The sequence below is a fragment of the Euprymna scolopes genome, chromosome 2 (assembly GCF_053919585.1).
Source record: "Euprymna scolopes isolate OS-2025 chromosome 2, ASM5391958v1, whole genome shotgun sequence".
Lineage (NCBI taxonomy): Eukaryota > Metazoa > Mollusca > Cephalopoda > Sepiida > Sepiolidae > Euprymna > Euprymna scolopes.
This window is the reverse complement of record NC_136483.1, coordinates 101,017,027-101,031,459: the sequence shown is the minus strand read 5'-3', so window position 1 is coordinate 101,031,459 and position 14,433 is coordinate 101,017,027. Positions and strand designations below refer to the sequence as shown.

Genomic DNA, 14,433 nt, shown 5'->3' with positions numbered 1-14,433 from the left:
AAAATCTAATAAGGGTTGTATCTTTCCAAGTTTATTTCCTTCTGTGATTTCTTTATTGTTGGAGAAATGGAAACGGTTTAGAAATAATTCAAACCTATTTCAACATATTTTAGAAGAAATGTTGTTCTAATAGGATGAAACAAAACCTTTTCGATCAAGTGGAATTTCTAAGACTGTTTTAATCTCTTTTCTGGTTGCTGGAACCCATTTTGTATGACTTCATGTAAGCGTCTGTCTGTTTTCGCTCATTTATATTGTGGTGATTTGATCGAGATACTAATGCTAAAACCTTAAAATTAAAGGAAAATGTATTGTTAACATATACAGGGTGACCCAAAAAAACCGGGCCCAACTCTAATTAGGCCCCGTTTCTTCGTGTTTTGTCCGAATGAAATGAAACTTTGGTCATAACTAGTTTATTATATTCAAAACATCACAGCAAAGTACTTGGGTCTTTGGCCTTTTTTTCTCTGTTCTACAGCATATGTTCTAGATGGCCTCCATTTAGCTTTTGTTTTTTTTGGGGGGTCACCCTTTATATATATATATATATATATATATATATATATATATATATATATATATATATATATATATATATATATATCGTCAGTATTATTTAAATTGAGGAAAACATTTTTGGTGGCCCCACTGACATATTTCTAAAAAAGCAGTGTAGTAATCAACATTTGTCTTATTTGACTAACGAAACAATTTATATTACCTGTATTGATCGGACTATTGTTCTCATCTTGAGTGTTATTTGTGCAATGTTTTGGTCAGATTGTCCTTCGACCTTCTTCAGGCATGTTGGTTGACATGACATAATCTATATACCTATAAAGTTGAGTTTTTTTCTTACTCTAACATTGATATTAAAAACCTACTATTTTATTTAAAGATTATTAAAACAAACTTCTTGATATAGGTAATCTTGGATATGCAAGCGACTGCATGAAGTTTAACAAATGTTCATATTTTTGTGAACCAACTAACATGCCTGACAATGGTCGAAGTACAATCTGACCAAAACGTTGCACGAATAACACTCAGGATAAGAACAATAGTCTGATCAACACAGTATAAACAATAAACCCTCATCTAAAAAAAAGTTCAGAACTTTAAGAATTTTATCTACGTTTTGTTAATCTCAAATATAGTTTGAAAATTTCTTTATTTTATTTATATGATTGTTATTTTATTTTTTTAAACTAATTTTTTTAAAAAATATAAAAAGAAAATTATATACCATGAGGTTTATAATTTGATTATTTTACTAAAATGAACTGTGCCCCCAACCAATATTCTTTGTATGTCATCTCAATTTTTTCTCCTTATCTTCCTTTTATGGTGGTTCTGGATATGACCTTAAACTATATCCGATGGTGAGGCCTCAGCTTGCGGGCTCTGGGGAGTGTGGAGCCACCCTTTAATTGCCATTGCTCCCAGGTCCACTCTGACCCGGAGTGGTAGTACCTGTTAGGGTCCCAACTATGGGTTAAATAGAAACTGACTTGCAAAAAACAAATATATTCTATTAAAAAATTTTTCTTCAAAGTCTTTGGATTTAGCATTAAATAACCTGAAAAGGGTTGATATGCTGTAAAACAAAAATAACCAACCAACCAACCAACCAATCCTTTTTACTAGCAGGTCAACCGGCATTGCCCGGTTGTAAAATACACTTAAATATGATATTTTAATTTATGCAAATTTTGCATTTATTATTATACAGTCAAATTTTTATCGATTATTATATTGTATATAGTAGAGATTTCAAAAATAAAAAACAAATGACTTGGGTACCATTAGCTAGAATCGAACCCGAATATATAACTCTCCAAGCTTATTTCTTAACGTCTTAGCCACACCCATACAAAAAAAAATAATTAAAAATAAATAATGTTTAACCTATGATTGTAGATTTGTGCATGCAAACAGGTTTAGTTGACTACTCCTGCCAAGGTCAATGGTTTTGTTTTCAATTTTGATCTCCTAGCAGCAATTTTTACAAATCAAAAGTGTGCCACAGGTCCGAATACCCTATATATCAAATATCAATTCTGTAGACCAAATATTCAGAGAAGTTTGGTAGAGACTTTTCACACACATACACTGACGAGATCACTTTATATATATATATATATATATATATATATATATATATATCAAACATTTCCATGTGCTAGAACATTTTGATCTTAAATTCTATGCAGAATCTAATAGAAATTATATATAAATAAAATTTAGTGTAATAATTACATGAAGCCAATTATCTAATCAGAAAATATAAAAACTGAATAATTAATTAATGAACATTCCTTTTTCACAAGAATATGAAAATTAGTTAAACTTCATGTAGTCGCTCGCATATACATGGCTGAGTATATTAAGAAGTTCATTTTAATAATCTTTAAATAGAAAAAGTAAGCTTTTAATATCGATGTTAGAGAGAGGAAAAACTCAACTTTATAAGTATTTATTATAAAACTGATTTGGATAATTGCTTGTGTTCTTTAAGACCTGTCAAGGATCCAAATAAATTATTCCACCACCCTCAAAAGGGCCAAAATGGTAATCTGTTACTTTTGCCAGTTGAATAGATTTATTTTTTATTTATTTGACTTGTTCTTCTTTTCTTTGTTCTCACAAATTTCCATGAAATTTTTCACAGAACTGGAGCAATCCATGTTGGAGACCGGCTATTAGCGATAAATGGAAATCCAACAAAGGGCAAAACGCTTTCGGAGGCAATCAATATGTTACAAGTTGCAGGAGATTTGGTCACGTTAAAAATTTCACGGACTGTAGAGGCCAGTAAGTATTTGTTGGTCAATTTTGTTATGTTCTTTTATTGTTTTTTTTTTTTTTTTGTTTTTTTTTTTTTATTCAGTTCGTTTTCAAATGAGTTCAGTAATCTGTTTTAGACGGAAACAAAATTTCTATTTTTACAAGATTTTGGAATCCAAACCCAAGAAGAATAACTCTGGCCTGGTAATAATTTCTCCTCAAGGGAAATTAACTCTGGTCCCTATAGATACAATATATAATACTAGTATGAAAAACAATACTAGATACTATTTAAAAAAAGAAAAAGGTCTTATAATAATAACACTACTTGTAAATGGTCCATCCCATAGACTTGGGTTGACTTGTTGACATAAGTTATAGCTCTTCTATTCCCTCTATCAAAAATTTATTATATACAGGGAAAATGTTTGTTTGTATGTCCAGTTAAAATTTAAAAAATACACAACACCTACAAAGTTGGTATTTCTTTAATCTCTATTCATATTTATAGTTCGGGTTTTTATTTTATTACATTTTACCAATTGTTTGGGTGGGACTTGATAATTTTAAGAATAAACTGAGGAAAAGGAAGATATTATAGTGCTAATAACAGAGTACAAAAAAAAATGAAACTTCACTTTCAGTTTAAATGCTATTTATGTCCAGCATTTTAAAATCGTTGGGCTCATTCTACATTCAACCAAATTAGATGATTTATTATTTATGCATATTTCATTGAATTTATACTGTTCTCTGTCAATTTATATTTATTTACTTTTTATTAGTTTGTTTTTATTAATGTTATTTTTATTTATTTATATTTTCATATATTTATTTATATTTTTATTTATGTAATTTTGATTTATTTATGTTACCTTTTTTCAGAGCCAAAAAATCGATATAACAACGGAAAAAGAGGTTTTTCGGTAAGTCATCTTACATTTTCTGTTTTAGGATGACAAAATCCATGAAGCAAAAGAAACGAACTCATCCAAAAAAATTAATATTTATTTAGAAAGTTGTATTCACAAATTTTCTCAACCCTGTTTATTTGGGTGTTTTTGAAGGTGACACTGTAAAACAAAGATACATGTGACATTGATAAAGTTTCATTTTTTTTTTTTTTTTTTTTTTAATAATTATCTAATTTAATTTCAAATATTATAGTTTCTGGGTGAATTCATTATTCCTGAAATAGGGAGACCAGCTATAAATTAATATGTAAAATATGTCAAGATTATGCAAATGGGGGCTTTAAAAAAAAAAAAAAAAATGGACGACTCCTCATTAAATCAAAATACAATTTTGAAACAAACAAATTTATTAGTAATAAAAAATTAAAACAAAACAAAAAGAGGACATAAATAAACAATGTATGAAAAGGAACGAGATATGGGAGGTAATGCAAGGGAGTAAAATAAGAGGTGTACGTGCATAATATTTCAACATCACTTTTTATTGTTTGGAATTTTTTTTAAATAAGGTTTATTAGTTTACATTACTAAGACTTTTTTTTTTTACATAGGCGGCACCACTTATCAAGGCCGATAGGCCACTCAAGGATAAGGGTTAAAGAGTGTAGAGTAGTCAAAAGGACAATATAGTAATCGATAGTAATGGAAGTTCGGTAAATTTGTTAACTTAAGTGGAACGGCTCATCAGAGACTTGTTCACGTTGGACTTGAAGACAACCATATTATAGAAAGCAGGAAAACGGAAGACAATTCCACAGGCGTGCAGTTCTAAGAAAGAAGCTTTGATCATGGAATCTATGTGTAGGTTTAGGTACAGATAAAGAGTGGGGAAAATTATTGATAGTGTTTTCAGCTAGTCTAGTGCTTCTTGTGAAAGTTTGGCCCATAAAATAGTGTTAATTTTTTTAATATATTTTTTTAATATCGTTTTTTTTTTAGGGGGGGGGCATTTCAGATTTATCCAAATCTAGAATCAGAAGATAACTGATATATTTTCTTGTTCAAGTTAATTCAATTAGAAAAGTTTTAACTATAAAGTTATTAACTAAATTTTGTGGAAGAATAATGCATAAAAAATAAAGCTAAAAATGAATACTTCATTTGTACTTTTACAATAAAATGAAAATATCATCTGAAATCCTTAAATTTTGGACATTTCAAAGAAGAAGGCAATTGTGAAATTTCCATGAGTTTCCGCAAGTAGCAATGAAAGAACTAAGAAGAAATAATGATGTTTTTTTTTTCTTTTTTGATCATCTGTAAATTTTTTTCCCCCCTGGATATTGCAGTGTCTTCTGCCATTCACTTATTTCTTTCCACAGCCCGTTCTGGAATCACCTGCGCAAACGCCTACAATCCAGTATCCTCCCTGGGTTTGTCGATCATTTTTCACCCACTGCTTTTCCATTTTCGTTTGCTCATTCAGTTATATTTCTTTATTTCTTTTTTGTAGATTTTTTACCCAAATAATCTTTCATTTTTTTTTTTTTTATGTTTTCAAATTTCCAGATCTATTTTGGTATAAAAATGGAACCTCTGAATTTGAACTTAACTTGTTCCAATATAGACATCCGCATGTGGAATTATTTAAAATTTGAAGCAATTAAAAAAAAAGTTTCCTCTACGAGACATATTTTTAAAAAGTGAATATCGCTTATTTATTACTAGTTATAGCATTTGTTTATTCCTACTGTAGCCTAATGGTAAGCCAATTCTTTGTCTCCATTGGTCAGTGTTGTTTGAAATCCTTATATGTTTATCAAGACAATGAAAACCGAATTTTTAAAAATACTATATAGGAGAAACTGTCTTAGAATTTAAAACTAGGAATAATAATAACAAAAAAAAAATTCAGTGAAAGAAAATACAGACTCAAGTAATCATTATTAAACCATTATTCAGAACTCAAGGAAGGTGGACATTCACATATAGTGAAGTGGAAAATACGATAGGCCAAGACATGCAAATATTTAGAGAATCTGTGTAGATTATGCTTGAATGAGAAATTTTAAAGAACCCCAAAATTACTAAATTATAAATGTGAAGTAACAACTAACTGTAGACACATAATAAACTTTACTCTATAATAACATATATATATATATATATATATATATATATATAGCTATAGCAGCAATCATTGTAGGGATGTTGATTTTTTTTTGTTTCTTTTTGCGACTATCATAATATTAATTAGCATATTTTTCCATGCAAAATTTCAAATATTGATCTTCATACTTGCTGTAGAAGTAAAGATTTTAGTTATCATTATTATTTTTAATTAAAAGTTAAAAAGAATAATGATGACTAAAATCTTTACTTCTACAGCAAGTATGAAGATCAATATTTGAAATTTTGCATGGAAAAATATGCTAATTAATATTTGCAATCAATCTGGTAGAAACTGGGTCATTTCAATGACCTTTTTATCGTGCAGGCTGAGGCATTCATTTTGGTATTCCTAGGCTGTCCACCCTCCTAAGCTTTTCTTTCCTTTCTTTGGAGTGGAGTAAGTGGAGTTGTTTACTGCCTGAGGCGCGCTGATCATGTAATACTGACGGAGCTGCTTAAGCAATTTTTAAAAGGTGAGAAGCTTGACTCTGTCCACCTTCCAAGCTTGTGTCGCATCTCACTACAGGAAGACGGAAGTAAATACTGTGAAAACTCACAGAGCTCATGCATAGAAATTCCACGGTGGTTTATCTTAACTTGTTTTCTTCCTGTAAAGTAATTCTAAGCTAAATATTATTTATAAGAAATAAAACAACTGTCACTTTTAAGTCACTGAGGACATTGCAAAGCTGCTGCAGGTGGGTTCTCTCTAACATGCTAGAAAATATCTCTACACAGCCATGCATGGAGCATTGTTGTCACATCTAGGCTGGTGCATCCACCACGACTTTCCCTCTAAGACAGGATCCAAAAAAATAGTCTCCAACTATCGGTCAAACTTCAACTCTTGTTCCATCACCACAATGTTGCATCACTGTGTCTATTTTACGAGTATTTTAATGGAATGTGCTTTGATGAACTCATTGCACGTGTACCCTCTTAGTTTACATACTCTCGTCAAACCCATCTAATAGCTTCTTCCCTTAGACTGCTAGAATCTGGAATTTCCTACCCGTTTCCTGCTTCCCTGGCTGTAGTGACATGCAGAAGTTTAAATGTAATGTAAATTGACATTTCACTCACTTTCTTGCATACACCGCTGTAAACATGGTCCTAAAATTAGCCTCCTTACATGTAAGTAACAATATACCTTGTTTAAAACTGCGTCACTCACCCTAATTCGGGTTTAATCGTCTTCCTCCTCCGAAGAAAGTTTCATGGGAGTATAAAATTCACAAGCAGTCCCCAGTCGCATGTATATCCCTGTTAGTGGAGATGATAACACGAGGAATTTTTTTTTTTTTTTTTGCAATTATTGCAGGAAGGTGTTGATATTCTCCTACATACAGTGCTTTGTATTCCCAAATGGTCACCCATCTGGTACTGACCAGACTCAATGCCACTTAACTTTGTGATCTAGTAAGAACCGGTGTCAGTGTGATTTTGTTGTTTCGGGTGAACAAGAGTAAACAGAAAAAAAAAGTTGACAGTTACAACTATTTACGGCATTAAAGGCAGTTAAGTATTAGGTTGGTGCAAAAATAATGTTTTTTTTTTATATACATAGTTGAACGTCAAAATTAACATTATTTTTGCACCAACCTAATATAATTCTTTGAAACTTAGCGACACCAAATAATTTTCAATTACTTTCTTGAATTTCATCTTTGGCAATCAGACGATCTTATTTTATTTTGTTAAATGGCTGTAGAAAATGATAAGATACATACAAGAATACAGATTTAAATAAAGTTTTCTATGAATACAGAGGTTCCATTTTATCATGTCGGTGTTGTGGTTTTTTTATTTACTTTTTCAAACATTCTTTTATCGTCACCTTTTTACCCTCGTATTGTATTTTTACCCTCATCCTTTTTGCCCCCCTTCACCTTTTGTCACTTGACATTTTTTTTTCTCCTCACAGCAATGCTAAATAAAACACAAGCACCTTTTATTTATCTACCTGTTTCTTTATGTACATATTCTCTTTGCAAATTTACAACTATATATATATATAAATTTCTTAAGGTTCACATTAAGGTGTATGTAGTAGCTCAATAGTGTCTAATACAACTAGAGCTCTTAATTAAACATGATATAATCCTCGTTATTCAGAAAAACATACTATAATTCATCTGAAAACAATTTTTATTTATAAAAAAAAATTGTTTCTGCCCATTTCAAAAATATACATATTATGGTATACAAAATTTACCACAACACTTACAAAGTGGCTACAACAGTTTACAGAAACAATTGTTTGTAAATGAAGTGCTTATGGATGAAATATGGAATGTATTTTCTGAATAACAAGGATTATATCAGGTTACATTATTTGTTTATATGGCGCATGCATAGAAGCAGTACCCACCCTCTGTAATTTTTTATTTTTGTCTTTTTTCATTTTTTTTCAGTAGATTATTATCAAATAGTCACTAATCTATCAGATTATCCAAAAAAAATTTTTTTAACTCAACATTTAATATTTTTAAGGGGTGGCTCTATTTCTAATACAACATTCTGGTAAATCAATCTCCCATTTTGGAATTATTGACTTTTTTGGCTAAATTTTGAGAACGTTTTTTTTTTTTTTTTTTTTTTTTAAAGCAGTTTGGTTTTCGAAAAAGGCTTTAAAAAAAATGCTAAATTCCCAAAATTTAGCTGAAAAAAGTCAATGCTTCTCAAGTCGGGGATTGATTTACTAGAACGTTTTATTAGAAATGGAACACCCCTTAAAAAATGTTAAATATTGTTTTTTTGGGGGGGTTTTTTTTTGATAATATGGTGGATTAGTGACCATTCAATAATAATAATCCTCTGAAAAAAAAACAAAAACAAAAAAAAAAAACTGGAAAATAAAAAAAATTACAAAAAGTTTATGCTTCCATACATGTGCCATTTATTTTCATACATAATAAAAAGTTACAATGAAATCCAAGAAAGCCGAAATGAAATGTGAAAAGCTAACAAGCTAAAAACAATACAATGAAATTAAATCATGCAGTATAAACGGGCAACATGAATAGATAGAAACAGAAAAATCAAATGAACGAATTATGGCAAGGTTTTTTAAAAAATATATTTCATCTTTATTATCAAAAAACTTTCTCAGAAATAAATGAAGAATGTGGGCTCCCTCTACCATGCTAGAAAATTACTCACGCCAGAAAGAATCCTATATCTTTATAAAGCCACAATTCGCCCATGCATGAAGTACTGTTGCCGCATCTGGGCTGGTGCTTCTAATGCAACCTCCCTCTTAGACACGATCCAAGAGTCTCCAATCTAATAGGTTCTGCAATGTTGCATGCTGGTGCTTGTTTTATAAGTACTCTTCTAGAATGTACTCTGATGAACTCATAGTACCTGTACCGCTTTGAAATACATCCTTCCAACTAGCACGACAAGCAGCAAACAAAAATCCCACATTTTCACTGTTGAGATCCCTAGGTGCCAGAAGGCCTACTCTAATAGTTTCTTCTTTCAGACTGCGAGACTAGACTTAAGAATTCCCTAGCTGTTTTCTGCTTCCCTGACTGTAATAACCAGCAGAAGTTTGAGTGTAATGTGAACAACTGTCTTGCTGCTCACTTCCTCACAGTCTTGTGTTAGTCAAGATCCTAAATAGTAGTTCCAAGTGGTAATATACCTTGTTTGGGGGTGAATAACAGTAAAAAAAAATAAATATTAAAAAAAAAAAAAAAAATGTTATTCTAAAATTTCTACAAAATATGACCAATTAGAAATTTACTAGCGTGAGTGGGGAGAGTTCCCAGGCGTAAAATATGCTTAAATATGATATTTTAATTCGTCCAAATTTCATATATATTATTATAGTCATGATTTCAAATGTAAAAAAAAAGTGTATTTGGGTGCCATTAGCTAGAATCGAAACCAAAAGCAAAACTGTAGCATTCAAAGCTGGTGACGTTACCACTGTACCAAGCATATGAATTGATTACAAATTAATAATAAACTAAGATTAATATGCAAAATGTGTAGCCATTTTTTCAATTTTGACCCATTTTTGACCCCTTAAAAACTATTTTAACCAGCTAAAGACCCATAAAAGAACGGTCCATAAAAAATCTAATCATTTGAGGCTCCTAGCATCGCTATGCAACTTTTAGTTTCAGTGGAGATAGTTTGAAAATATGGAGACAGACATATAGCGTTTTATATATTAGATGAGTTAATTTGATTTTATAGACTTTTCCATTCATTTCTATCTCTCTCGGTGTATATATATATATATATATATATATATATATATAGTATGAAAATATATTTATCACAATATAAGCTACACTGAAATGTTTGTTTCATTCCCCAAAACAATCATCAGGCTAAATGCATGGATGTATACTTTGCTTTTTTTTTTTATTGTACCAAAGTAGTTTTTACTCTAATCAGTTGGATTTGGTTATATTTATCATCCATTCTATGGCAATTATTTTCACTGGCCAAATCTCTCTCAAAGGGCATGGCATTGTTTACCAAGCCACAATATTTGCCCATGGAAACCTAAAAATATATTACATAGGAGAAACTGCCTTAGAATTTAAAACTTGGTATAATAATCACAAAAGAAAGTTCAGTAACAGAAAATACAAATTCAAATAATCATTATCGAACCATTACTGGGAACTCCAAAAAGTTGGACCTTCATATAACATCGAGTAAAACATGATAGACAAGAACATGCAGATATTTAAACAACTTATGTAGATTATGCTTGAATGAGAAACCAGAAATTTTAAAGAGCCCAAAATTTACTAAATTGTAAAAGTGAAGTAGCAACTAACTGCAAACACAGAATGAATTTTACAGTACGATAACATTAACTAAAGAAATATAAACACTATAACAAAATAAGAGAAAAGATTAATTTAGTTTTCATATGTCATAGTAAGATTTCCATTGTGAATTTGGAAAAAGAAAAGTGGGAAGCACTAAAACCTCTCTCAAAGGGCTTGTGTGAGAGGTGTTTCACTATTAAATTGCAATTTTTTTTACTGGCTAAAAACCATCCATTTTTAACTAATCTTCAGCTGAAAGGATAAACATTAAGAACTGAAGAAAATAAATTAATAGAAATAAAAACAAAAAGCAATAAACTAAATGGGTAAACGATTTGGGGGAGGAGGCTGCTATCAAAAGAAGTTACAGCAACCATGGACTATGATATAGTATGCACACACACGCACACACATGTATTCATAGAATTTCCAATAATGCATTGCATCTTGTTTTAAACAGTTCATTTCATCTGCCATGTAATTAATAAAACTCTGCCATCTCCACACGGGCTTAAAAGTATCTCACTGCCACAAGCTACACATTCATCTTATGCTAACACACGCTTTTTTTTTCTCTTACTCGCCATGTGGTGCATTTTCTCTTTTTTTCATGCGATGAAAATAATAGCCAGAAAGTTGTATGCGATGGAAATAATAGCCAGAAAGTTGTTAATACAACCAACAAATCCAATTGGTTAATTAGCTAGCGTAAATATTATTTAGATATAAAAACAACTAATGTATTTAGCCTGATGTTTTCTTTCAAGAAGGAAACAATTGTTTCAGTGTAGCTTACTTGCAATAAATATATTTTTATATTACTACTAAGCATTGCTGAATCAAATGCTGAATATATACACGTATATTATCTTTTAATATTATATGTATATACTTAAAATAATATATATATATATATATATATATATATATATATATAATGTTACTATTTTTAATATAGGTTAATCAATTTATTTCCCTAAGACATTTTTTCTGTACAGTTTGATGACACAAAATACATGTTATTTTAGTTTGGGGATTGAGCTTTGTTTGAAAGAAAAAAAAAATTGTTTTAATTTATTGATAATTAACCGAACAAGCCATGCATCTCTCCCTTTACTATCTTCATTGAACCACTCTAAATACTCAGAGAGACAGTAAGAAATATCCATCAGAAACCCGTAGATTTCTCAAAAATAAAAAATGAAAATATTTTCTCCTCGAATATGAAATCATGTTACGCACCCATAAACACGAACATTGCAAACTAAATGGTCTGACAGAAATAACAAACTATATGTGGTGGGTACTCAGAATCAGCCAATGAAAATCATTCCAGCAATTCTACTTCCTGCATTGAAGGCCTCCGCCTGGATAAATCTGTTTACTTTCCGGCACCTAACAACTCAATAAAACTGGATATCAGTTTCCCATTCAACACATTTCATGGTATTATAAAGATGTTATAATCACCATTTAACTCCTTAAGTACTCTCAGGGAAACTTTTGCTTGGGTCAGCATTAAATCGCTGTCCCGTTCTGTTGTGACTAATTAAATATTTTGCCCTTCAGCAACCAACCCCACCTCTGCCGCCACTGTCATCATCAACACAGCGTTCTCACCACCGATGCCATCGCCACGACAACACCCATCACCTGAACCAGCAACAGCGTCACCACTTAAATGCAAACCATTCCCCGTACACAAGGAGTCGGCACCGGAGTACTGGCAATGAGAACAATGTTTCTCCCTACGAGGCTGAAAGGTTTGCAGCAATGACAACGACAGAAGCCGGCAAGAGGAGGCAAAACTTGCGAGCCGTAAGCGTTCGTGGTCTTGCGTTAATAGTTGATTTGTTCCGTTTGTCTGGTCCATTGTTCATGTTTTTTTTTTTTTGTTTTTTTTACTGATTTTAATATGTTCACTTGTTTATTGTTTTGATTTTTTTATTATCCTGCCAGTGTTCTATTTTTTTTTTTATTATGCCAGTGTCTTAATATTTATTAATATTATGGTTGTCCTTCTACAAATAAGGATCTAATCAAATATCAGGTTACTAACACATCATTTGTTAAACGTGATGGAGTTTAATCTTTTACTATGACTGTAATCCCATAAGGAACTCCTTTTCACCAACACTGCAATGAATACCCCAACTAATCTCACCTCCAACGGTCTCTCTCAGCTGTCTTCTTCAATTCGGTGTTCATAAATTAGTTGTTCTCTTCATATTAGTAACGCAATGATTTCAATATTTTTTTCCAATTCCGATACAATTGACAATTCTGTTTAAAATTACCAACTCTGATTCTTTAAAAATATTAAGTTATAAATTTGCATGTTTTTTTTTTGTTTTTTTACACGGTGGTCACCACTTATCAAGGCCCGGAAGCCACTCAGGGATAAGGGTTATTGCAAGTACAGTACGTTAGTGTGGAGATTTACTTTTTTTTTTAAGGGGTGGGGGTCGGATTACCATTGTGACCATTTGGGAATGGCGAGGCGCTGTACTGCAAGGTAAAAATACCAGGTTGAGAAACTGGCGCGATCTATCCTTCTCACGAGGGTAGATGGGACTCTTTTAAGCCGTGGTAGGCACTCCATTTAGTGATGGCGTCACGATAAAAAATACCCTTGATAGCCCTGGCGAACCATCAAGTATTCAGCTACCAACAAGATTTGAATTATGCTACAAACTCGTGTAGTGAGTTCAATCTCGACTATGGACGTGCTGGATGGACGGATTACCATTAATACCCATGTAATATATGCATATGTTTTTTTTTTAAACAAAAAATAATACATCTGGGGATGAGGGGAGCTATAGATATTAGTTTTACTAGTAGTTCAAAGTACATAAATATTTTATCATAAATACCAGTAATGGAAAATAAATTTTAAACAAAGACAAAAATAAACAATTGAAAGAATTGTTTTTGGCATTGGAAATTTGGCACAATTTTTTATCGATTCCGATACCCCAAAAAGTTATGATTTTTCCAATTAATCGTTCCAACATTACTTCATATGCAAATGAATGTTGTCTATAAAATATCTAACTACAAGCACAAGTTCTTTTTACTACTGAAAATCAAGTTGACAAATGTGTGAAACAGTTATTTCGGAAATAATTCTTCCTTATATATTAGACCATGGAAGCATTACATTTTCTTGTAAGGGACAGAATTAGCCAATTGAAATAATTTGTAGGTAATCAAAAGCTACGAAAAAACATTATTTTATCACAATAACATCTTATTTTAGCCTTAAGCTGATGCTTGAAGAATGAAATCATATGGAGATCAGAAAAAGATTCAAACAAATCCGCAGATACATTGTCTGTGCTATTAGTCTCACTATGAATGATATTGCATTTCTTGCCAGGTCAGATATTGCACTTTTGATCCTAGTACGAATATGAAATTACTTTAGCATATTATTATAGAGATGCCCTGTGGCACACACACACACGTATATATATATATATATATATATATATATATATAAAATGTGGACGAAAAAATGTAAACAAAGGGCAAATAACTCCTTTCTTATAATAAAAAAGTTCAGGGAGCGAAAAAAGAATGAAATTAATTGCTAATAATAAAATAAATAAAAATTCAACAATCTTTATATATATATATATATATATATATATATATATATAATTATTAAATACTTAAATACCTACAGACACTAGTGTTTCATCCTTTCAGGAATCTTCAGTGCAGGGTGTCACGATTAACACCAGTTGATAGCT

General features: G+C 31.1%; 1 protein-coding gene across 6 annotated transcripts in view; it reads left to right on the top strand.

Annotated features, from left to right (window-relative positions):
• The window catches only part of LOC145293376 (glutamate receptor-interacting protein 2-like), a 535,093-nt gene that overhangs the window by 491,646 nt on the left and 29,014 nt on the right, over positions 1–14,433 (top strand). For 3 of the 6 annotated variants that reach the window (XM_080140018.1, XM_080140016.1, XM_080140013.1), the window contains exons 17-20: positions 2,675–2,817; positions 3,676–3,716; positions 5,087–5,137; positions 12,245–12,493. In XM_080140018.1, coding sequence (XP_079996144.1) covers positions 2,675–2,817; positions 3,676–3,716; positions 5,087–5,137; positions 12,245–12,493 — 484 coding nt within the window. The remainder of the gene's footprint in view (positions 1–2,674; positions 2,818–3,675; positions 3,717–5,086; positions 5,138–12,244; positions 12,494–14,433) is intronic. The other 3 variants (XM_080140017.1, XM_080140015.1, XM_080140019.1) reach the window with 3 other exon arrangements.